General features: G+C 39.9%; 1 protein-coding gene and 1 long non-coding RNA gene across 3 annotated transcripts in view; one reads left to right on the forward strand and one right to left on the reverse strand.

Annotated features, from left to right (window-relative positions):
• Positions 1-4,814: 4,814 nt before the first annotated feature.
• Positions 4,815-24,393, reverse strand: LOC119506106. Of its 2 annotated transcripts, none has more exons than XR_005210922.1 (5): positions 23,504-24,393; positions 15,762-15,903; positions 15,248-15,339; positions 10,291-10,493; positions 4,815-5,588 (listed from the first exon to the last, which is right to left on the reverse strand). It is a non-coding gene; the product is annotated as an uncharacterized LOC119506106 (long non-coding RNA). The 2 variants fall into 2 exon arrangements; XR_005210921.1 differs by lacking the exon at positions 23,504-24,393 and adding an exon at positions 22,801-22,905.
• The window catches only part of NPR3 (natriuretic peptide receptor 3), a 62,384-nt gene continuing 61,568 nt past the window's right edge, over positions 23,731-24,546 (forward strand). The window contains exon 1 of the mRNA XM_037798996.1: positions 23,731-23,891. Within this exon, the coding sequence (XP_037654924.1) occupies positions 23,870-23,891 (22 nt within the window). The 5' untranslated portion in view covers positions 23,731-23,869. The remainder of the gene's footprint in view (positions 23,892-24,546) is intronic.

Here is a 24,546-nt window from a genome sequence, read left to right on the forward strand (position 1 = left end):
TCCCTTTAAAGGACAGTGTTCCCAGCCTTGCTTGAAGACAATGCAGAAGCATCTGCCATGTAAGGCAATATGAACAGATCCCTCTGGCTCTACACCTATCACATATCCCAGCCACCAGGCCAATATTTGAGGTTAAATCCCCATGTAACTCAGCTATGGAACTGCCGGGCCTGCTAAGGCAGGATACGAATAGCACCCAAGCACTACAGGATCTTGCCAACATGTACCAGCAGCAGCTGGGAGAATGTATTTGAAATTGGATCCCGAAGGTGCTGAATTTTAGGAGGTTAGATCATAATAAAGGACAGTTTATCAATATGGGAGCATTTCTCCATGATATGTGATTTCACACCTTGGCAATGATCCTGGAAGATGGTGCTAAGTGTTGCTAGGATGACCCTTGGAAGTATGAAAAAAGGGAAGGCCCACACCGAGAGAAGTAGAAATTCCAGTATGCTGTGGCAGACAGTGGAAAAATGGATCTAAAGGCTTGGAGAAGGGGGCATGCTAGAGTGGATTTAAATACCAGATTTGCTGAGACACTCATTGGTAGCTGTCCTTGTAGGTCAGGGCTGATGTTAGGAGGTACTGATATGAACCTGGGATTCCTGATAACAATAAGGATAATAGAATCCTCAAATCAAATATAAAGTCAATATAAAGCCATTAGAAGCACTAAGGCTACAAAATCAGAGTGGTCTGGGGTGGGTGTGGGTCTGATGTAAAAGAAGGCCAGAGTATTGTTTAATAGAACAAATGTTTTCTCTAGGGGCAAGAAAGATGGGCAGGCAATAAGATATTTCATGATTTATGTAATCAAGAAATATCAAGGATAGATGATAAAAAGGTCTGAATGCAGCCAGCCCAATAAAAAGTCATGATTCCTTGCCCAGTTTCCAGACCGGAGCTGGTTTTAAGATGCAGAACCACATAAGGAAAGGTCATGTCTTCAGGAGGAGGAACTATGCAACACCATGGCAAGTGTATATGGTAATGATTCCTACAGTCATTCCCCAGTTACTGGGGAAAGAGGAATACCCAAACATTTTAAGGACTCTTGGATACAGAGTACAAGTTGACGTTGATACCTGGGGACTCAAAGCATTTTTGTGGCCCAGTGTTAGAGTGGGGGTAAATAGAAGGTCATGCAATAAATGAAGTCCTGATCCAGGTCCATTCCACAGTAGGCCTGCTGGTTCTATAGATCTACCCAGTTACATTTCCCTAGCTCTTAAATTGGTTTATTGCGGAACCCTGCCTACTGCCAAAGCCAAAATAATGTCACAGCCTCATTGGAAATAGCACATCCTAAAGGATGTAGGTATGGTGGTCCTCATCCTATTCCCATTTAATTAACAAAGTTGGCTCCTACAAAAACTAGATGGATCCTGGAAGATTACAGAAGATAATCAAAATTCAACAAAGTAGCATCTTTAAATGCAACTACTTTGCCAGATGTTTTCTTTGCTAAAGCAAATGAACAAGGCCTTATTAGGTACATGGTTTGTAGTCACTGGCCTGGTGAAAGTCTTCTTTTCCATTCCTGTCAGGAAGAAGGATCAGAAACAGTTCAAATTTATCAGGGATGGACAGCAGTCCATATATGTTCTTACCTTAAGTCACTGCTCTTTGTATGCAAAGTAGATGGCCAGATTCAGGGCCCAAAGCTCTAGCCATTGTGAGTACTTCCCTCATTGTTGTGTTTCAGGGTCACCCCTGAATAGGCTGCAGCACAGCATTAGTCATTTTCAGTTTTGTGCTCCTCCATCAGCTGGCTATAAGGGGCCATACCCCATAAGATCATAGGTAATTTGTGCCACCACGACTTTGTTTAATGGGGGTCACCATAGTTTAATAGTGGAGCAAACCACTAGAACCACGCAAAGCTCCTTGAGCTGGCACATTGAATCTAGAATCCTTGGTGAGGATATCTGTATCAGTTAGTGTTCAGAGAAACAGAACCAGTAGAATATATACATATATATATATATTTATATTATATGTATGTATTATATTTGTATTTATATTTATATTTATATTTATATTATATACATATATATATATATTTAGGAATTGGCTTCATGCCATTGTGGGGGCTGGAAAGGCAAGTCCAAAATCTGTAGGGCAGAATCTCGTATATAAAAGACCAATATGTATATATATAAAAGACCAATGCCCTAAAGAGTGAGGGGTGGGGTGGTGGTCAAAGAGTGAAGGATAGAATAAAAGTGGATGTTGAGCCTTCTACCACAGGATTTGCCCTTGGGAAGACTGTTGCTGCAAAGGAGAGGCTAGGCCTCCCTATAATTGTGCCTAAGAGCCTCCTCCCGAATGCCTCTTTGTTGCTCAGATGTGGCCCTCTCTCTCTAGCTAAGCCAACTTGGCAGGTGAAATCACTGCCCTCCCCCCCTACATGGGATCAGACACCCAGGGGAGTGAATCTCCCTGGCAACGTGGAATATGACTCCTGGGGAGGAATGTAGACTGGGCATTGTGGGATGGAGAACATCTTGATCGAAAGGGGGATGTGAATGGAAATGAAATAAACTTCAGTGGCAGAGAGATTCCAAAAGGATCTGAGAGGTCACTCTGGTGGGCACTCTTAACGCACAATATAGACAACACTTTTCAGGTTCTAATGAATTGGGGTAGCTGGTGGTAGATGCCTGAAACTATCAAACTACAACCCAGAACCCATGAATCACGAAGACAATTGTATAAAAATTTAGCTTATGAGGGGTGACAATAGGATTGGGAAAGCCATAAGGACCACATTCCCCTTTGTCTAGTTTATGGATGGATGAGTAGAAAAATAGGGGAAGGAAACAAACAAACAAACAAACAGACAAAGGCACCCAGTGTTCTTTTTTACTTTAATTGCTCTTTTTCACTTTAATTATTATTCTTGTTATTTTTGTGTGTGTGGTAATGAAGGTGTCAGGGATTGATTTTGGTGATGAATGTACAACTATGTAATGGTACTGTGAACAATTGAATGTACGATTTGTTTTGTATGACTGCGTGGTATGTGAATATATCTCAATAAAATGAATATTAAAAAAATAAATGCAAACAGAGAGAAAAGGTTACAGTGAATGAAAAACTTAGGGCAGACCTTACAGTTCATTTTGTTTAATGGTATAGCTAAAAGCACATCAGAAATACTAAATCAGTATCTATATTTTACCTTGCTGCAGAATGCCATTTGGGGAAGATGCCCAAGCATAAGCAAATCCCAGAAGTCTGCAGTGTTTTCATCTATTATCTATATGGCTGAGATGTATTCTATAGAATTAGTTCCTAAAGTTATATCTGCCAAGAACTTTCATTTGGCTTTAAATCCTAAGCGGATAAATATTCTATCTATTGCTAGATGGGAAGAGCTCATTACCTTCACCTGACCTTCAAGGACATTGATTTGAGTATCTTTTACATTTATCAGTTTATAATTTATTGACTATCTTGATGTATGGTTATGGTTAGAAAAGTGATTCTTTAAAAATGACATCTGGGTCCCAATTGATGATCTTCATATGAAATGTTGTAACTTTCAAAAGAAAGTTTAGTCTTTACTCTGCTTCCCACATCATTAACAATGAGGTTAGGAATAAAACTCATCTGGCAGCTTTATCTTTACTGAGATAGAACAGATAGAATTTTCTCCTTTTTAATGATATTATGTTCTAATTAACAGTGATTTGTCAAAATGTGAACAATGAAAAGAAATATGGAGATGGTATGCCATGACATATTGTAGTATGCATTAGTAAAGAAAGAAAAAAAAAGAATGAAAGTGGATGGAGCGATGGGAATAGAATGAGACTCAGGCAAAGATGGAGGGACAGGGATGGGGTGAAGTTCAGATAACAAATGAATCTTTGGGGTGGTGTGACGATGTGATCAGGGATGAGATGAAGGTCAGAAATGCAGTGAGGGTCAGGAATGGGGAAGGGATTAGGAATGAGGTAAGGATTAGAAATTGTGTAAGGGTCAGGAATGGGGTGAAGGCCATGGGGGAGGAATATTACTTAAATATCAATGGCATCCTTTCATATTGCTTGTTAAAATATTCACAGCATCTTAATAGCTTTATCAAACTATGAACTATTCTGAAATGGAGGGTGGCCTAGATATAATATGTTGGAATTTGTATCCATTTCACCCCCTTCTGTGTTCCTCATACATGGCAGTGGCTGGGAAGGACAAAAATTAAATTTCCCAGATTCCCTTGCTACTAGAGTACTGGATACATTTTACATTCTGTCAGTAAGATGCACTCTGGAGAAATTTGGAAAGTGGAAGGGAAGGAGAGGCCATTGTCCCTGTGGCAGCTGTTACATGATGGTGGGCTTTGGCAGGCATGAGTTTTTGCAGGAGCCAGACTCATGTTTCACTGTTCAGTCACCAGATATGCACGCAAGGGGCAGCCATGACATTGGCAGTGGAAGTAAAAGTTGTCAGCAGTTCCCTGACCTCAAAGTTGCAATTGTGGGGGTATGAGCTTAAGGCCAAAAGCCTAGTTGCAGTCTCCATTGCTACTCCTCCAGTCACTCCACTAATTTTTAAATTGTAGTGTAAATAGTATATTTTAAATAGTACAATCACTCTGGACCTTACATATCTGTTTTCTTAAAATGAGGATCACCTATAATTATAATAAGGTAAATTTGTGAAGACTGGGAATTATAACTAAAGTTAAGTGTGTTCTCCAGAACTGTTACAGTGCTAGTTTGGCTTCCTAGCTCCACCTGTTAGAATTTTCTGCAGTGGAAACACTTTCCAATTTCTGGCACCATGCTTGGCACAGAGCTGGGGCTCAGTAAGTGTCTACTGAACAAGTAAATACTGGTGGAATTTACAGACAGATGTTTCACCTGAAAAGATTGCATAAAAGTGAACTATAAGAAAGATGAGAATTGTGTGAAAAGAGACTGGTAGGGATATAAAGGGAGTTTAACATTAATACAAAGCAACTTCCAATAATTTTTAAAACATTTATATTTCTGTATTAAAGTCCTTACTGTTTGAAATACCTTGAGTGGTTTCCATTTCCTGCCATCAACTGACTGATATAGAGGAAAATTAATCTGAAAGATAGGAAGGAAGACAACTGTAATAGGTTTTGAGCCTTCCAATTTGTGAGGTGTGATTATCCCATGAGAGAACTGAGCTAGGATGTTACAATACTGTTAGCTAACATTTTGAGAACTTTCTGGCACCTGCATGGGTGAAATATGAAATCCATAAATATTGTGTTCCATTAAGGATGGAGTTGAGGAGAAATTTGACCTCAGAATATAGGCACCTCTAGTTTTGACTTTCACATAGGGGAAAAATCTTAGAAAAGAATCAGGAGATCAATTTGCAAATTCCTTGATGAGGAAAATTAAGCCTGCCTTTGTAACAAAATAATCATCTCAGGTTGCTGTAGGGACCAGGCTGGGAGCAAAGTTAGTGTTGAGTTCATTTTGATGTCCTTATTGATGTGAAGAGGAGATTCCAGAAGAATTTTTTTGTTTTCATCCTTTGAGTTGTTGTTTCTTGACAGTTTGCTGGTACTAATTGAAGGTGTGTTACAGACTTGAAGCCTAAAGAATCCATAGAAAGAAGCAATGGTCAGATTTAAGCTCCACTAAAAGGGGATTACTATTTTCAGTGTACATAATTTTACTTTTAAAAATAACTCTCCTCAGTCCCATCTATTTCCACTCTTAGTCCCATTCCCTAAGGTAACTTCTAACATTTAATTTTTCAGAATGTTTTTTAATTTGGTTAAGGATTAGCTGCGAGGCATCCCCATATGAATATTAATAAGCTATAAGCTTTCCTACCTATGGATCTTTGCCAGTGTTTACCTTCAGTTTGCCTGATGATTAATGTCAGTATAAGTAGATATTACCTCAGCATTCAGCTAACAGATTGTCAACCAACCTACCTTTATTTTCAGTGTAACGGATACAACATAAGACATGGAAAAAATTGATGAATTTAGCTCAGGTGGAAGTTGAAAACTTAATCTAGCTAAATCAAATTAACAGTGTCATTTCCAAATTCTGTGAAACTGTTATTTCAGGATTTAAACTCAGCCAGTTCACAGTCATGCCCTCTCCTTTAGCAACTTCCCTTCTTTGGAGGATGAGCCTTCTTTGGGGTGGGGGATGGACTGTCTATGTGGCCTGGCACCAGGAAGCGAGTCAGCCTCACCCAGCCCCCTGGCCTAAGCTGCGTGGAGTCCCTCCTGCCTGACCTCACTGGATCCACTGCAGCCTCTGAAGGTCCGATATTGTATTGGACTTATGGAGTCCATGCCCAGCCATTGGCAGCACCTGCCTGTCATTCTGTGAGGCTTCTGGGTGTCTCCCAGCCCTTCTAGCTGCTTCCGCATGTCCCTTTGGGGCAGGGCACCCATTCAGCTTTTCCCCACCTCTCCAGCGGCAGGCAGACCTCTGTGAGGCCCCCGCATGTCCATCTGCCTGGGCTTCTCCCACCACCATTGTTGCTCTGCTCCTCAGACACCAGTTTGGATGTGGGGCTTCAAGCTTGAAGTCTCCCCGAATATAACCCAGAAGCCAAGCAATAGCCCTCCTGATCTTTGGGTTGCTCCAAACCTATACCTGGCTTTGGTACGAGCTACTCTCTTCCCCCAGGACTCAGTTCAGAGGCCCAGGAAGCACTAGTGCACTAGTTTTGTCCCCTGCAGATCTCTTTGGTAAAACTTCTATTCCCTTTGGAGGGAAATGAACTCTTACATTTTTGTCATTTCTTTTCCCAATTTGTTTAAGAATAAACTTTCATCAGTCTTGTTTCCTTGATATATAAAGGCAATATTTTAGGATAAAAATATATTTTTTCTGTCAGGATTCTGGTATTTGTAAATCAGAAGCATTTTGATTTTCAGACTTTTGACTTTGCTATAGATCTACAAATAGCTATGCAGATGCTCAACAGTCAAGACAATGGATTTGTTCTCTTGGTATCAGTTTTATTTAGAGCAGACAATCATTGCTGGCTGAATGGTAGGAGATCATTCCGACCATTTTAAAGAGCAAAACAGAGTTTAATGTAAAAATATTCTTCTGCTAAATAAGAGGACCCTTCTTACTTTTGGCTATTGGTGTTCTCTCTTTTAGAAAATGGTGGCAATAGAAAATAACTGTTGGAGTTCTTGTTGTGTCTCTTTTGGAACAAAAGCAGGCAACAATTTGTCATCCTTTCTCCCTCTTTATTTCTCCCTTTTGGCCTCCTTCCTTCCCTCTCTTCCTTCTTCCCCTCCTAATTTTACTGGTCCTTGAAATCCAAAAGGCTGGCAACTTCTGGTAGTTTGGAAAGAGCAATGAACAATCTGAAGATCAGGATTCTAGTCTCAATTCTGCTACTAACCACGTGCAACTTCAGAAAAGTCACTTCCTTCCTAAGTCCTCCATTTCCATGTTTGAAATGAGTTTTGGAGGATGTGACTATCTTTTTCTGCACTAAGATGCAAAGAGGTGGATAATAATAATAACTGGATATTAATTCTGTGTTTACTCTTTACCAGTACTGGTATAAGTATTTTCATGGTATATAAATCAGTGTTTCTTGATTACAAAAGTCAAAACCACTTTAGTTAGATTAAGCCAAAATGGAATTTGTTAATGAATACCAGCAACTCATGGTATCTCTAGAAAGGGAGAGAATTAGGTTTGGATGCAGCCAGGATCATTGACCGAATGAATTATAGAGGACCAGTCCCTTCATGCCATCCCTAGTGTTATGGCCACTAGGTAGTGATACCACAGCCTGCACTTAGGCGAGTAGGCACTAGAAGCCAGAACCTCTGTCACTGTTCCTTCTAGAAGCTGGATATCCCCATCACCAGAATGGATTTCACATGACATCTGCTTCTTCCCAGCAGTCGCTTCCAAAAGAAAGTCTCACGTATGTGTGACCAATTGATTGCAGTTTGGTCACATACTCACACCCTAGCTGCAAGAGAGGCTGAGGAAGTCAATTTTTGGCTTCTACTTTGGTATATACAGACTTAAAAGATGGAAAATTCTCAAAATATAGAAAAGGTGTTCAAAAACAAATTTGGTGGTTGAATATGATTTTGAACAAGTGAAGAACTAAATTTTTAATGAAGAAATTATCATTTTGGTTAAGCTATGCCAGAATCAGACTTAGTGCAACCAAAAAACATGTCCCTATAAACAGAAGAGTAATGTGTCCTGATAGCAACTCCCATGCTATCATAGGAAATATATTGGTTGAGAGATGCTCACATTAAGTTACTCAGTGCCCATGGGGAACCAGTTTTTTTTTTTTTTTTTCCCCAGTGTTCTGGTCAATGCTCTTAGGAAAAAACAATCTTCTCAGACCCCAAATCTGAAGAACTCCATGCATTCCTGCAGGACTCACCATCATTAAGCTTTTGGTCTCATTTCAAACCTAAGACATCATTTCCAAGAAAGCTCACCGATCTTTCTGTCATAAGGTTCCTGTCAAAACTTTTCCAAGTTTTCTATTCTCAGCATGACAATGTCTTTGCATCCTTGCCTTTGTAGGCTTCTCTTTTCTACTTCAGGTATTCTTTCTGGAAAGTATACCAAGCCACTGAATCTATAAAGAGAGGTGTGCCTTAAGTCAAAATTATCAAACACTCTGGTATTGGTGGTAAGAAAATTAATGCTGCCTGGAAAAACCTCTATCACTACAAAATTGAATTGTAGGCAGGTGCAGTCTACTGAGAGGGTAAAGGACTTTGCCATTTCCTTAAAAGTTTGCCCCACCCACCACCCCCATCTTCTAACCAGCATCCAAAACGAAGAGCTGAAGCATTTTTTTTTTTCTAAAGGAAAATGATCTTGTTTCTAAAATTATTTGGAAGGGGTGGGAAAAATACTTGGAGAGCTAGCTTAAGAGAGATGCTAGTTTTATTATGATTTCATATTGAGGACCGAGAATTAGTCATGGCTCCCTCCTACTGGGCTTTCTCTTCCATCAAAGGAGAAAAGAAAAGAAAACGGCTTGTACTTGAGATGCCTTGATCCAAAGGAGTTAGTATTGGCATTTAGCCATCATCTTCCACTTTCTTTTCATAAACATAGATTCCAGCCAGAGGAACTGCTATGGAGATGCTTCTAACATCTCAACCTGTTTTTAGAGCAAAGTGGACTCTTAATCATTCCAGACCAGCATTCCAGGCCCCCAGCACCATGAAACCCTGAGAAAAGAATTGTCTGGCTTGAGGCAGAGGGTATGTAGTTGAAGCCAATTCCATTGGATTCAGAAGATATTGTGCTACCCAATTGCAAAGATAGGCACTCCAAAGGGGAAAGCCTGTCCCCATCAGTTTATGCTGAAAAAAGCCAGGCTTCTCTGACTTTTCAAGGCGCCTTGCCTCCCCCACCAGCTTTAAGTCTATCACTTAAACTCTCAGGAAGTTTTCCATTTCCTCAGCAACATTTTCTCAGCTTCTTATGTCATGGAAGAAAGCCAACTCATGAGATAATTTGCAACAAGGTTAACAAAGGAGTAATATGTAACTCTTACCAGGGAGAGTTTCATCTTAAAAGAGAAGTTAAAGAGTTTTCTTTTGGGGGAATTCTGATGACATAGAAGACTTATTTGAATATGGAATCTTCCCACCTCAAACCCTACCTAGACCAGGGGCAACTAAGGTGTCCTCAGTCATATTGTTTCTACCATTATCATAGTCAGTTGTTTATTTAGTGAAGTTCGCTTGATTTATTGTTTGTGTTTTGCAAGAAATTTTAGGATTAAAGCTTTTCTGACTTGGAAGGAAATTCCAAGGTCATCCAATGCAACCTTTACCAAGGTAGATATCTCCCCTCCAGTAGCGCTCACAAGTGTCTCCATTCAACACACACATGGTTCCACTCTAGTTGTTGGAAAGTTCTTGCTTTCATTGGGCCCAATATCTGTTTCACTTCAACTCTAACCATTAGCCTCTCGTCTCTACAATTCTTTCTTCCTTCACGTGAGGGCCTTTCAAATATTTGATAGCTACCAGGCAAAGCTTCAATTTTAACTCTCCGGGCTAAACATTCCCAGTTCTCTCAGCCAGCCTGTATCAATTGGGGTGCAACCAGGGAGGCAGAAATAGATAGATTAATATATAGGGATTAATTACAAGGAATTGGCTTATGCAATTGTAGGGGCTGGTTAAGCAGGTCCAAAGTATGTAGGGCAGGTAGTCAGGAGGAGTGAAAAGCATAAGCAAGCTGGACCACTCTCCAGGGAAGGGTCTAAGCCCTCTTTCTTGGCCTTAGACTCCAGTTTCCAACTCACCTGGGATAATCTCCTTTTTGATGAGCTTAAAGTCAACTGATCAGGGGCTTTAATCATATCTGTAAAATTCTTTCATAGCAGTATCTAGATTCATGTTGGATTGAAGAACTGGGAGAAAGCTTGCATATTCTATAAATGGCCACTGTCTTTCTTCTTCCTCCAATACGCAGGAGAGAATATCCCTGGTGCTCAGTCCTCTCTAACTGAAAACACAAGAGAAAAAAGAATTCTGGGAAATGTAGTCCAGCTAAGCCAAGTTGACACATCAAAAGCCGTCACACACTCCAGATATGATATGGTCTCCAGGTCCTTTATAATCTCAATTGCTTTAATATGTGACACAGTAACATATTTATTTTTTTAGAATTTGGGGTAAATGCCTTTTTTTGTCAAATGATACATGATGAAGTTTTCTTCAGAAGCACAGTTCCATAATTTTAACCTATTTTATGCCTTTTAGGACTTAAATACTTATTATGATGTTATTATTTTTAATGCAATTTCATTGAGATATATTCATATACCATAAATTCCAGCCAAAGTATACAATCAATGGCTCACAGTATCATCATATAGTTGTGCATTCATCGCCACGATCAATTTTAGAACATTTTCATTACTCCAAAATAAAGAAAAAAAAATAAAAATAAAAAAGAACAGCCAAAACATCCTATACTCTTTATCCCCCCTATTATATATATATTTTTTTGTCTAAGTGATTCTTTCTCTCAGTGGTTTTAGTACCAGTGATTCTTAACTGGGGCCACTTGTCATAATCATCTGGGGAGATTTTCCAAAATTCACTTGTCTAGGGCCCCACAGCTGGAGATTCTGATTCAGTAGCTCTTGCTGAGTGGAATGCAGCTGCATGTAAATATTTTTTAAATTCTTGACATTTTTTGATTCTGGAATAATTTCAAACTTACAGGGCAGCTGTAAAAATGATACAAAACCCATACAGGGAACTTTAACATACCCCCCACCAGATATTCAGATCCAACAACTTTTAATATTTTGTCACATTTGCTGTTTCTCCATATACATTTACTAAACATTTGAGGATAAGTTGTATATACATCCTGCTCCTTGAACACTTAATACTTCCAGATACATTTCCTAAGAACAAGGATAGTCACTTATGTAATCACCTTCAGTACAGTTAGCGAGTTCAAGAAATCTGACATTAATATAAAGCTTACAATTTATATTCCAAGTTTTCATATGTCCCAATAGTGTTCTTTTGGGAATTTTTTCCTCCATTATTAGATACAGTCCAGGATCATGTATTGCATTTTATTGTCACTATCTCTTTAGCTGCTATTGTTCTTTAAATTGTGGAAACATGTATACAATATAAACTTTTCCATATAACCACTCCCAGGCATACCATTCAGTGAGACTAATCACATTCACAATGTTGCACCACTCTTACCACCATCCATTACCAGAACTTTCCCGATAACCCCAAACAGAAACCCTACACCCATTAGGCATTAAGTCCCTTCTCCCTACTGCCTCACCCAGTAACTTGTAGTCTACTTTTGGTTTCTACGAATTTACATATTCTAGCTATTTCACGTAAATGGAATCATAAAATTATCTGTCCCATTGTATCTGACTTACTTCACTCAATGTGATGTCTTCATGGTTCATTCATATAATAGCATGTATCAGAATGTCATTCCTGTTTATGGCTGAATGATGTTCCATTTAATGTGTGTATTTTGTTTATCCATTAATCTGCTGATAGACATTTGGTTTTTTGTACATTTTGGCTATTGTGAACAGTGCTGCTACAAACATTGGTGTACAGATATCTGTCTGAGTCCCTGCTTTCAATTCTTTTGAGTATATACCTAGAAGTAGGATTGCTATGTCATATGATGAATTTTTTGAGGAACTGCCAAACTTTTCCTCAGCAGCTGCACTATTTCATATTCCCACCAACAAAGTATGAGGATTCCTATTTCTCAGTATCCTTGCCAGCACATGTTATTTTCCATTTAAAAAATAATAGCCATTCTAGTGGGTGTGAGGTGGTGGCTCATCGTGGTTTAGATTTTACATTTCCTTAAAGTCTAATGATGTTGAGCATCCGTTCATGTGCCTTTTGACCATTTGTATATCTTCTTTGGAGAAATATCTACTCAAGTCTTTTGCCCATTTTTAAATTGGGTTGTCTTTTTGTTGTTGAGTTGTAGGATTTTATATATTCTGGATTAATATCAGATACATGGCTTCCAAATATTTTCTTCCATTGTGTAGGCTGTCATTTTACTTTCATGATAAATTTTTTGATGCACAAAGTTTTAAACTTGATGAAGTTTAATTTATCTATTTTTTCTTTTGTTTCTCCTGCTTTTGGTATATAGTCTAAGAATCCATTGTGTGATGCGAGGTCCTCTATTTTCTTCAAATTTATATTTAGGTTGTTCATCAACTTTGAGTTAATTTTTGAAAATGTATGAGGTAGGGATGCACTGTCATTGTTTTGTATGAGGATATCCAGTTTCCCAGCATCGTTTATTGAAGAGGCTGTTCTTTCCCCATTGAATGACTTGAGGGATATTCTACAAATCCCTTAGCAGTACTCCTCAAAACTAAGGCCATCAAAAACAAGGCAAGTCTGAGACGATTTCACTGCTAAGTGGAGGCCTAGGGAGACCTCATGACTAAATGTAATGTGATATCCAGGAGGGGATCCTGGAAATGAAAAATGATGTTAGGTGAAAACTAAGAAAGTCTGAATACAACATAGACTTTAGTTAGAAACAATGTGTCACCATTGGCTCATTAACTGTGACAAATGTACCATTTGAATACTAGGGGAAACTGGGTGTGGGTTCCACAGAAATTTTCTGTAATATCTTTGTAACTTTTCTGTAAATCTAAAGCTATCCTCAAATTAAAAAGTTTATTTTAAAAAATGGAATTTGTTCATTTGGGTAGCTGACATATAAATCACATTCCAAAATAATTGTTTCTTCCTGATAAATATATTCAATTTGCTACTTATGTATTATTTTTGAGCATGAAATTTTTAAGGTCTTTCCATCATTATCTCATTAAACACCATGAGGTCAGTACTATCACCCCTCTTTCATTTTTGAGGAATGTGAGGCTGAGAGAATATGCCCAAATTCATTCAGCTAAGAAAGCAGAGCTAGAGTTCAAAATAGGTCTGATTGCCTTTAAAATCTATGGTTTTTAAAAAATAAACTTTAAATTTTAGAATAGTTCTACACAGAAAAGTTTTGTGACAGAAAAGTCACAAAGATAGTACAGAGAGTTTCTGTATAGCCAGTCTCCCATAATGTTAACATCTTAAATAATTATGGTACATTTGCCAAAACTAAGAAATTAACATTGGCACATTATTATTAACAAAGTTCTGGACTTTATTTGGATTCCATTAATTTTTCTATTAATGTCCATTTTCTACTCAAGTCAGGATACCAAACTGCATTTAGCAAAGCTTATGATTTTAACTATTTCACTTGGTTTGCTCCATAGAGAGGATTGTAAATTTGCAAAAAGTTATACGGTCCCATGACAGGATATTAGAGAGATTGTTCAGGTTGAACATCTCTATTTTTTTTTTTTTTTTTTTAGAGTACACTAACTGCCTCTGTTTTCAGATGCACTTTAATTGTGATGCCTAACCTAAATATTTGGAAATTTTTCCTTAAAGCTTTTTGTAATAGCTTTCAGTAATACTTTATAATTGTTTAGCTTTCAAGAAAAAAGTTCTTAAGAAACCAGATATTAGTGTTATATTTTTAGAACTTTAAAGTCACTGATGCCTGCACTCCATTCTTTAGTCATCATGTCCTAATCACTCTTCCTTCACTATATCCTAGTGTCCCTCTCTTCCTACCATCTCCTATTGCTACCACCTTAGTCCTTCCAGTAAAATATTATTTTATATCTGGACTTTTATAAGAACTCCCTAAAAGCTCTCCTTGCCTCCAGACTCCCTCAGCAAATAACCCATCATTCATATCAACACCAGACTGACCTTTAAAGATCATTAGTTTCATCACATTATTTCCCCCACTCAAAAAATCCTTAGGCTCTGCTCAATGACTTTGGGAGATAACCCAACCACCAGAATTTTATTAAATACTCTCCATATTCTTCTATTCCATCTGTCCAAACCAGCTTCCTATGACTTCTCAAGAGGAGCCCTTCCTCCCAGTAAGTCCCAATCCTCAGAGTCTACCCCACACACCATATGTGCCAGTTTGAATGTATTATGTCCCCCCCAAACACCATTATGTTTGATGCAATCTTGTGTGGGCAGACTTATTAGTGTTGATTAGATTGTAATTCTTTGATTGTGTGTCTCCATGGAGATGTGACCCACCCAACCGTAGGTGATAACTCTGATTGGATAGTTTCCATGGAGGTGTGGCCCTGCCCATTCAGCTTGGGCCTTGATTAGTTTACTAGAGCACTAGATAAGCTCAGACAGAAGGAATGAGCTTGCTACAGTCAAGAGGGACACTTTGAAGAATGCACAGGAGCTGAGAGAGGAGTTGCAACTTACAGAGACATTTTGGAGACAGCCTTTGAAAGCAGACTTTTGCTCTGGAGAAGCTAAGAGAGGGCAAACACCCCAAGAGCAACTAAGAGTGACATTTTTGAGGAACTGCAGCCTAGAGAGGAACATCCTGGGAGAAAGCCCTTTTGAAACCAGAATTCCAGAGCAGACACCAGCCACGTGCCTTCCCAGCTAACAGAGGTTTTCCGGACACCATTGGCCATCCTCCAGTGAAGGTACCTGATTGTTTGTGCATTACCTTGGACACTTTATGGCCTTAAGACTGTAACTGTGTAACCAAATAAACCCCCTTTTATAAAAGCCAATTCATTTCTGGTGTTTTGTGAAAGGGCAGCATTAACAAACTGGAACAACATACTCACTCTGACTCAAAGCTCATGGTTATGCTCTTACCCATTTTGGATGTTTTTGTCTTCTCTTTTCTCTGTCCTACTGTCTTCATCTTTTAAAGAATGTTTCAAGGCTTATCTGATGGCTCTCTGAGTCTATAAAGAAAATTTGCTCCTTTTAGTAATTTAGAACCTCTAATGTTTAAGTCTGATGAAGAGTCCAAGTGAAGTGGGGAGGCCAATTTGTGGTCCTAATTATGTCCCCCATGTGTCCTCTCATTTTGTTATTACCATCACCACCATGTTAACTCTTGGTGAATTACATTTGGTCCGTATACAGACTCTCCCCTTACACCTCCTGGGTACAATTGAAACAAGGATAGAACTTTAAGAGACTTTTTCCACATAATGGGAAAGAACAAAAGGAAAATAAATATCAAATTTCAAGAAGCCACAAACTGCTCAACTTACATAATACTATTTACTCAACTTACCTGAGTGTATTAGTTAGGATTAGGATCAGATGTATTGGCCAAAATCTGAACACAGGAAGACTTTTAAAATATGAGTTTATTCACCTTTGTAAAAGTTTGAAGGTCTGTCATCAGGAACTCAGATTCCTCTTTTTCTGCTAAACCATCCTTAGCATGGCGTTTCCATCCTCAAGGTCATTTCATGGTCTAAAGTGACTGCCGGAACTCTAGGCATCATTTGCCTGTTCTGGAAAGGAAGAAGAGAAAGAGCCAAGGACCTTTAAAAGAGCATTCCTGGAAGTTCTACCCATCAATTTCCAATTATGTTTGATTAGCCAGAACTTAGTCACATGGCCATACCTAATTTCAAGGGAGGCTAATCAATATAGTTTTATAGATGAGTAGATTGTTGCCATGAATAAAATACAGTTCTATTTTTCCTGTTAATAAGGACAAAGGGGAGAGGGATATTAGATGGGCAACTAGCTGTCTCTGCCATGCATCATTTCCATGACTCAGAAGTCCTGTTTGGTAGATGCTATCCATCTCCAAGAAGTTGGCAAATGCTCAAAGCCACATTGCCTATATTTTTGTCTGTACTTTTGAGTTTCTCTCTAGATTCCATGTAGAGCTGACTTCTTAGGACCTATTATATTGGTGCTCCCTCCTTATACTCTGGGCTGACACAAGTCAGAAGAACCAGATGTTTCTTTGGGCTTGTCCTATTTGGTTTCAGTGTTTAGCCTGGGAGTCATACTCTTTCCCTAGATGACTCTCAGTGAAGCTATCCATTTCAGTGCAGTATGCTGTGGAATGTTCCTTTCATGACACCCCAGTTACTCATGGCTCCTGGTACTCACTCTCTTATGTAGCATCCTCCCACATTGACTCTGGGTTTGGCCATGTGACCTGCCTGGGACATCAGCAAATGTTTTGTGAGGGGCTTGATAGGCACTTTCCAGTGGAGGCTTGTTTTCTTGGGATGGAGGAAGGCTGTCTTGCTGGAGAAGCCACGTGGATGAGAACTAAGACTTTCCAACTGACAGCCCCAGCTATTCTCCAGGCATGTGTTAGGCCCTCTTGGATCATCCAACCCCAGATAAGCTCTGGATTATTGTAGCCACATGAACAATCCTGGGTGAGATTCCAGGAGAACCTCCCATCTGAAATTATTTGCGGGATCAGGGTTAGGGTTATGGGTTGGCCATACCTCCTAACTACAAGGCTGTGGTTTTAAGCGTATCCTCTCTAATAAGCATTTGTTGTTTTGGGTAATTCAGCATCCATTTCTCCCTCTTTGAGTAATAACACTAGGATTTCACTTAGGGCAATAAAATATTCAGTTATCCCCTGTGATTGCCCTGGCCACAGTATTTGACAGGAAGAGGTAGGTGAGCTAAATCAGACCAATCAAACGGTAAGGTTCAAGACTTCAGTTCAAACTCTCTTTTCATCTAGAGGTCAGCCTCTGAAGTTATAAAGAAAAAAGCCTGGAGCTGTCAGAAGGATCTTAGGAAACTGGTTTGGCCCTTTTCTTTGGTAATGGACACACACTCGACAGACATTAGAGACACAATGAATTCTTACTATAAAGAAGTTTTCCGTAGGGAAACCCTCAATATAGAGCTGATGGGAGTATAAACTGACACTGCCATTCTGCAGAACAATTTAGTATTAATAAGTAAAGAAAAGGACACATATGCTTTGAACCCAGCAACCCCACTCCTGGGTATATTATACTCCAGAGAAATCCTCACTTAAGTCTCTAAGGGGTCACAGATGAAGATCTTCCTGGCAGCTGGCAGTTAACAAAGGTGTCAAAAGCTGGGAGAAGGAATAAGTAAAATATGGTAGAATAGTATGCATCATTCAAAACTAATGTGATTTTCTCACTTTGTAGTGTTAAGATCTATCCATGTTAGTCTATGTGAAAATAAGAAATGTGTGAATAACACATACATGCAAAAGAAATGCCCTTTTTCAATGATACAGAAATATCCACAGCATATATTAAACACATTGCCAGGATGCTATGGTGTGAGAGGAATGTGAGGAGAGGAATGGAGAGGAGGAATAAATAAAAGAAGAGACTTGCACAGACTAATAATGAGAGTGTGCCCGGAATTAAAGAAGTGGCTAACTCAAAAATTTGTACCTGAGGTTAAAAAAGAACCCAAAGTCATTCACTAGAACAAAAATGATTTGTAATTTGAGATAATTTGTACACTTACAAACATGTGTGTTTGAGAAATTGCACAAGTAGAAAGTCACTTCCATGTCTTATCCCATGACTACCAAGAGCCTGCAAAGCAATGGGATTCAGGCTAAAATAATCCTTACTATTTCTTACTATTTCTTCCAGCTAGTAATGGGAACAAGAATACAAAGGCTGAAAAGAGAATATGTTTTTAGGATGGGGGAAGAATGAGGAAGAACATTTAATGTCAAAGGGGTTACCAACAATTGAAAAGTAACAATGTAGCTTGATGGAACATTTTCTCCATTAATGTCAGGGTGAAATTTGATGTAATAACATGATTACGAAGAATATGAAAGGGCAAAGATCAAGAATTTTCCTGAAGTTTTCCTCATGGCATGCTTTTCTATTTTAGTCCCATGCATCAGCTATCCAGGATTTAATACCAAGAGGAATGTTCTTGCTGGAAAGAAATAAAATACTGTGTCTCACAACATTGCACATGATAGTAACAAATATTTTCCTCAGCACCTTTAATTCCTATATAGCATTTCAGAAAACATAATGCACAGACTTTTAAGGAAACTGTATTGTTCTCATTATGAAGGCAATGATCAAGAATTAATTATGAATGATGAAGTGCTGATAAATTAATATGCTAGGACCTTTTAGAGTTGGTATTAAGAATCTTTGGCTTCTTATATTATTTGCATAATGAGAAATCTAACATGGTCATATCAGAATATTCTGATAATTGTGATTTTAAAAGTTTGTATTTGGATTATGATTTAATTTCCCTTTGAATTATCTTTTTTCCTCTTATTGCATCGTTTCTCTTTTAAATCCTTTTTTATAGTAATCTTTGCATTCTTTGGATTAATCACTGGTGACAGAATTTTAAGTGCTTAGTATATCATTCTGCAGGGAGAGAAAGCAGCATTGAAGAAAAAAAATGTCAGCCATCATGGAGTTTATATTCTAACAGTTTATATTCTAAATGCTGATTAATTTAGAATACAAACTGCTCAATGTTGTGACAGAATATGATGAGGAAAATGCTTTTTATAAGATATTTTGAAATTTGTGAGCATAGCATATTTGACTGTTAAAACATTATTGGCTATCACACAGATTTAAATATAATGGGTAAAATCGTATCCCAAACAAAACAAATGAATGTCGGATACAATATGTTCAAGCTATAGAACACCACATTCCTTGACACACTTTAGATGTTTAAAAGGGTTTGCTGAATTGAACAAGAACATTAAGCCTGGGGTTTAACATTTTATAGCCCAGTAAGGTAAATCTTACTCTTCTCTCAACATTTATGATAGCATCCAGGTCTAGAAATGAAATACATTCTTGCCAGTACAATCCTCTTTGTGCTTTCATGCAATCTGCTTCCTGCTCCCTCTCATCCTCAGAGTCCTTCCCCTCTGCACAGTCACTTCTATTTTCCCCCTTCTTTTTATCACCCTCCGACGTACCCCCTGTCTCCCCTTCTCCTTTAGTTCTCTCAGGCTGGGGGCAGCCCTAGTTTCTGGAGGAGCCAGCTGACGGGCAGCTGTAGGGTGAGCTCCTGCTCCCTTTGCCCTTCCCATGTAGGGGAAAGAATGGTGGACATGCTCATGTCTCAGGATTATCAGGAAATATCTGGGGTTCAGAATCTAGGGCCAATATCAAAGTGAGTTCTAAAAGAGTTCCCCTAGGGAAGCCACTGCTACCAAAGAAACATTATCAGATAAGGTCTGTTGTGATCAGGCAATAAGTAATTCCAAACAAGTTATACGTATGCCATATGATTTAGAGTTTTGAAGTCATCCATTCATTCCATAGCAATTATTGGGCACTTGGTATAGTACTCTTTATGAAGCACTGAAGGGAATGTAAGCATTTATTAATTTCCTACTGTATACTAGCACTTTGCATCTCTTTTTTTTCTCCCCTAATTCTTCTACAACATGAAGACAATATTGTTATCTCCATTTTAGAAGTGAGGAAATTGAGAAAAGCGTGGAAACTGAAAGTCAGATAGGTTGGGTGATAGCCTACAGACATGTCTGTGAGGCTTCTAAACGCATCCTCTTTCTACCATAAGCACCCTGTTCACTGGATCCCAACCCTCTCTGTGAATGGAAATTAAAAAATTAGTGTGACCAAGAACCTGAGAATGCTGTGGAAATTCAGACAGGAGAGGAAAATATCACTGAGGCTTGGGACCATTAGTAAAGACTTAAGGAAGAAAGTCAGACCAAGGAAGTAGAACCCAATGTCTGCAAATGTTGCCCTGAGGGAAGTCTTCTAAAATTCCATTTCATATATTTGTGTGCCTTCTCAAATCCCTTTTGGAATAACACAGTGTACAACTAAATAAACCAATTAAATACAGTCATTAGTACTGGTATGCATGAAGTTGAAGTGCATATACTTGTTTTTGTGACTGTAATATTCTACATTAAATAATATGTCTATAAATCAATGATAGGAGAAATCTTCATGTAGCTTGCAAATCATACAAAATCTGTTACCAGTCCTTGGGTTAAATCACAGACCAGCTATATGTTTTCCAGAAGTCTTTCTAAATGTCACTTTGTCTCAGAAAGAATATCTTCAAAGAAATTTTTAAAAAGATCATGGTTAATGGAAACTCAAGAGAACAGCATTACGGAAATAATTCTGACTATAAGGAGATGAATTTGCTGGACCTGTTTTCAAAAGAATCCCTTCAAGACAACATTTAATTGCAATTTCTGCTGAAATTTAATTATAAATATAAATTGAAAAAATATGTGACTACTATCTTTTATTGTACTGGCAAAGAAATTGTAGGGTTGAATTATAGAAGAAAAGGGATCAATTAATAGATCCCCTGCAAAGGAAAACTAAAACCTGGAGGCAGTTTTAATTTAATTTTTTGGCATTCACTGATTTTCTCCTTCTCCAATGGTTCCCTCTAAAACACTAACTACACATTAAAAAATAAAAGTTCAACACTCTTACATTCCAAAAATGTTCTTGAATTACGTATAATATTTTCATCTTTTCTGCCTCTAGGGGGAAGTGTGTTTTCAACAATTCTGTCCCCAGAAGGTATTTTCTTTGTGGACTACAGACTTTGTGGGGAATGTTCTTTAACGTGAGTTCAGTTCTGGCTCTACCTGGAAGAAGAGGTTCTCTTTGAAAATCTGAATGGGTTCTTATGATAGAGGTTGTGGTCAGGATTCTGGGGGAAAGAAGGGGTTATACAGACTGCTACAATTGGCAGAGAAAACTTTCTTCTGACAGCGTTGCTAATACACATATCGAGCTTCCCTATAGAATGCCATCTTTCCCGATGATAGAGGAATAAAATATAGATGCTGGTTTCATTTTCATAGAACAGGAAAACAAACAGTTAAATTCTTTATAGAAATTTTTTTTTTTTAAACATCATGGTTTATGGATGTGGATGAAAACATTTTTAGATTCTATAAAATGTTTATTAGTTTCTATTGGCTAATTTTATTTTATTTTACAGTGTCCCTGTAACTTTTCCTAGCTTCATTCAACCACCATAGCTAGAAAGGATGCACTTTGAGAAAAGCTTAGCATTCTTTTGAATGTTAAAAAAAAGTGCTGATTTTAAAATTCATTTCAGTGTTTCACAAAATAAAAAAGGAACAATATTTAAAAATTGAGACCAAGGGATGAGTTCTTACCTCCCCCCCCCCCCTTTTTCCTTCTTTCTTGTTTTGGTTCATTTTAATGATTAAGTGCTGCAAAAATTTGATTATAAAATGACTTGTTACTAACTTGCAGTTTTGCTGTACTCTATGTCCTCAAAACCCAGTTAAAACTTTGATACAAGAATGTTATTCCTTAAAATGGGAGTTAGCTTTGTCTCCAACCCTCTTTTATGTGGCATAATAGATCGCGCATGCATTGTTTCTAATTCAGTCCTATGAAAAAATATTTTCGGTGATGAATAGGTTATTTAGGTGTGTCATTTGTATTCTTTGGGCCTCCGTTCTTCATTTGGAGAGTGGGGAATGTGAGGCTGGGTGACTTCTAAGGTCTTTTCCAGCCCCAAGGCTGTAGGACTCCACAATATTTACGTAATCTTTTAGAGCATGCGAAAAAAGTAAGTGGATGGAAAGTAAACAAATCCGTAGCATTAAAATCCATATACTTATATTACTTGGTGGGTCTTGAAAACTTCCTCTATGTATCCTAATTTCCGCTTATTGGAGATTTTTAAGGGGTATTTTGGGTAGCAGCAAGAGCAGTAACACTGGCTTTTCTCGTTCTGCTCTCTGGTTTGGGGGCTTTTCCCCTCCACAGTTTCATCTTGTCGCTGCTCTTAGTGACAAGCTGGAAGTTGAGAGCTCCGGTCTAAAGGCCACGGAGTAGTGGAGATACTCAGCGGCAACTCACTGCCCTGTTCGTGACCCTCGGGCGAGCGCCTGGGAGTCGAGAGGCGTTCACGCCCCGTGCCACTGAAACCCCAGCCTCTTCGAAAGAAAAAACCCATACCACACATCATGCAGCATCATATCGCCTTTGGCCGCGGTTCCCCAGACACAGGGCATACAGGGGAGTAATAGGAAACCCGTGCTCTTTCACGTCTCCTGGCAACCAGTTCTGAGATCCTTTAAGCTCCTTAGAATTGGGGATTTAGCTGTTTTTTTTTTTTTTTTAAATTAAACCTATTATTCCATTAACCGGCTGGCCTCCACCAAGAAGGAGTTAATTGATGCGAGGCTCTAAATCTCAATTTCCAGCGTATATGGATAGCCCTGTTTGTGGAATTAAACTTTTTGCAGACGCCTGTTTTGCTACTGTTTAGCAGCTCTTATTAAATAAATAAAAGTCCTTCTAGGTGTTAGAAGCTCCTACTTACAATGAAGATTCAGGGATCACAGTGCTTGATCTGAAATCTAAACGGCCCAGAAGATGAAGCATTACCTGTAATTACAATCACGGTGCCAGAAAGAACCATAAGGAGGGTGCTAGCAACCGCGGCGAGCACTGATGTCTGAAGCTTCCGCGTCCCCAGAAACCCCTATTTGCTTGCTCCCCGTCACAAATGAGAGCCAGAGCTCTTCAGCGCCTCAGAGTTAAACAATGCCGCGCCTGGGGCGGTGGCACCGGGGTTACGAGTCGGTTGCCGGTTTCTGCCGAAAGAGGGCGTAAGTCTAAGACTAATGGACTTGGTGGACAGGGACGCCCAGTCAAATGAAAGAACATTTTAAAACATTTTCAATTTATTTTAATTTTCGGGACTTAAGTGTCTGAATTCTTCCTTCCAATGTAGCACGTTCACTTTACAAATGACCTCAGTGTGTTATCAAGTTCAGAAGGTCCAGTTCCTTTCGGATCTGCCCCGCCGCGCAGAGAATTTCGGAGAGGCATCTCTGGCCACCAACTTCTTCGCGGCCGTTTCCACCCTCGTCTCTACTGCTGCTGCGGCTGTGACCAGTGTCAGGACCGGGTCTCCGAGGCAGGACCCTTCTCGGCACCACAGATCCAGCAGCCCAGGGTCTCGCACGTCCGCTAGGAGTGAGAAGAGACTGGATTTCCGAGCGTGCGCGTTGGAGCGGATCTCACCCCCTTCCCCAGGCGACGCTCGGAGGAACATTTTGGGGAGACTGGCACTTTATTTAGTTACCTGAACGCCTAGGGGATGTGTTTCAAGCTTTCGGCCGCCTTCAGAAGCCAAGTCGCACGCTCGCGGCCGCGCCTTTGAGAGCAACAAGTTTGGCTTCCCTGCTCGCTGAACGCAGGCGGAGGATCTGTGCGCGGAGACACTGGGAGCCCCGCACCGCTGCGACTCCAGCGCGAAACCTCGCAGCTGGGAGGGAGGGGACCGGCGCTGGCGGAGGACCGGGGAGGGAGGGTGCGGGGCACACCTGGGCCAGCTGGGCGCCGGGTTGTCCCGGGTCCGCAATCTGGCTGCCTGCGCCGGGACCTTGGACTCTGTTCGCCCGGACGGAGACGGTAGGGTGCCCGTCAGGAGCCCGCGCGTCAGGAAGGAATGTGGCCAGACCGAGTAAGAGGTGAGAGCGAGCGGGACCTACGAATTTTGCACCCAAACAACCGATTTCTAGAACCACCCTCTTCCCCAATCCTGTGGGTTATTTTATTATTTTTTGCTCGAGATTGTGTGTGTGTGTTTGTGTGTGTGTGTGTGTGTGTGTGCGCGCGCGCGCGCATTCTTTACTTTCAAACACATTTCCTATTCGAAGGCTGGAAGCTGGAGAGAGCGCTGCCGCGTGTCGAGCAGGGAAAAGCTGGTGATCGCGGAGGCGCGCGGCGTGGTGGGGAACCCAGCCGGCGCAGACAGGGGCGGCTGCGGCTTTAAGGAAAAGGAGGAGGGCTGGCGAGGAATCGGGTAGGGGCAGGGGTGGGGTGGGAAGGGAAAGGGTGCGGGGAGGAGCCCTGATGTAAGAATGTTAATGAGAGGCTCCCCCGGTCCAGCCCCCTCGTCTCCCCACCCCTCCCTACTCGACCTGCTGGAATTACAAGACCGGTCTCGGCGCTCCATGTGTGGTAACACGCTCCGCCGCTGCCACGCTATTTAAACGCAGGCTATGGCTCCAGGAACCGGCGCGAATCAATGAGATCAAACGCGAGGGAGATGCACCGTCAAATACAAGCACTTGGACAAGTCTAACTTTTTTTCTTTTACAAATACGCTTTCAAAAGCAACCT

This window comes from Choloepus didactylus, chromosome 11, assembly GCF_015220235.1.
Source record: "Choloepus didactylus isolate mChoDid1 chromosome 11, mChoDid1.pri, whole genome shotgun sequence".
Lineage (NCBI taxonomy): Eukaryota > Metazoa > Chordata > Mammalia > Pilosa > Megalonychidae > Choloepus > Choloepus didactylus.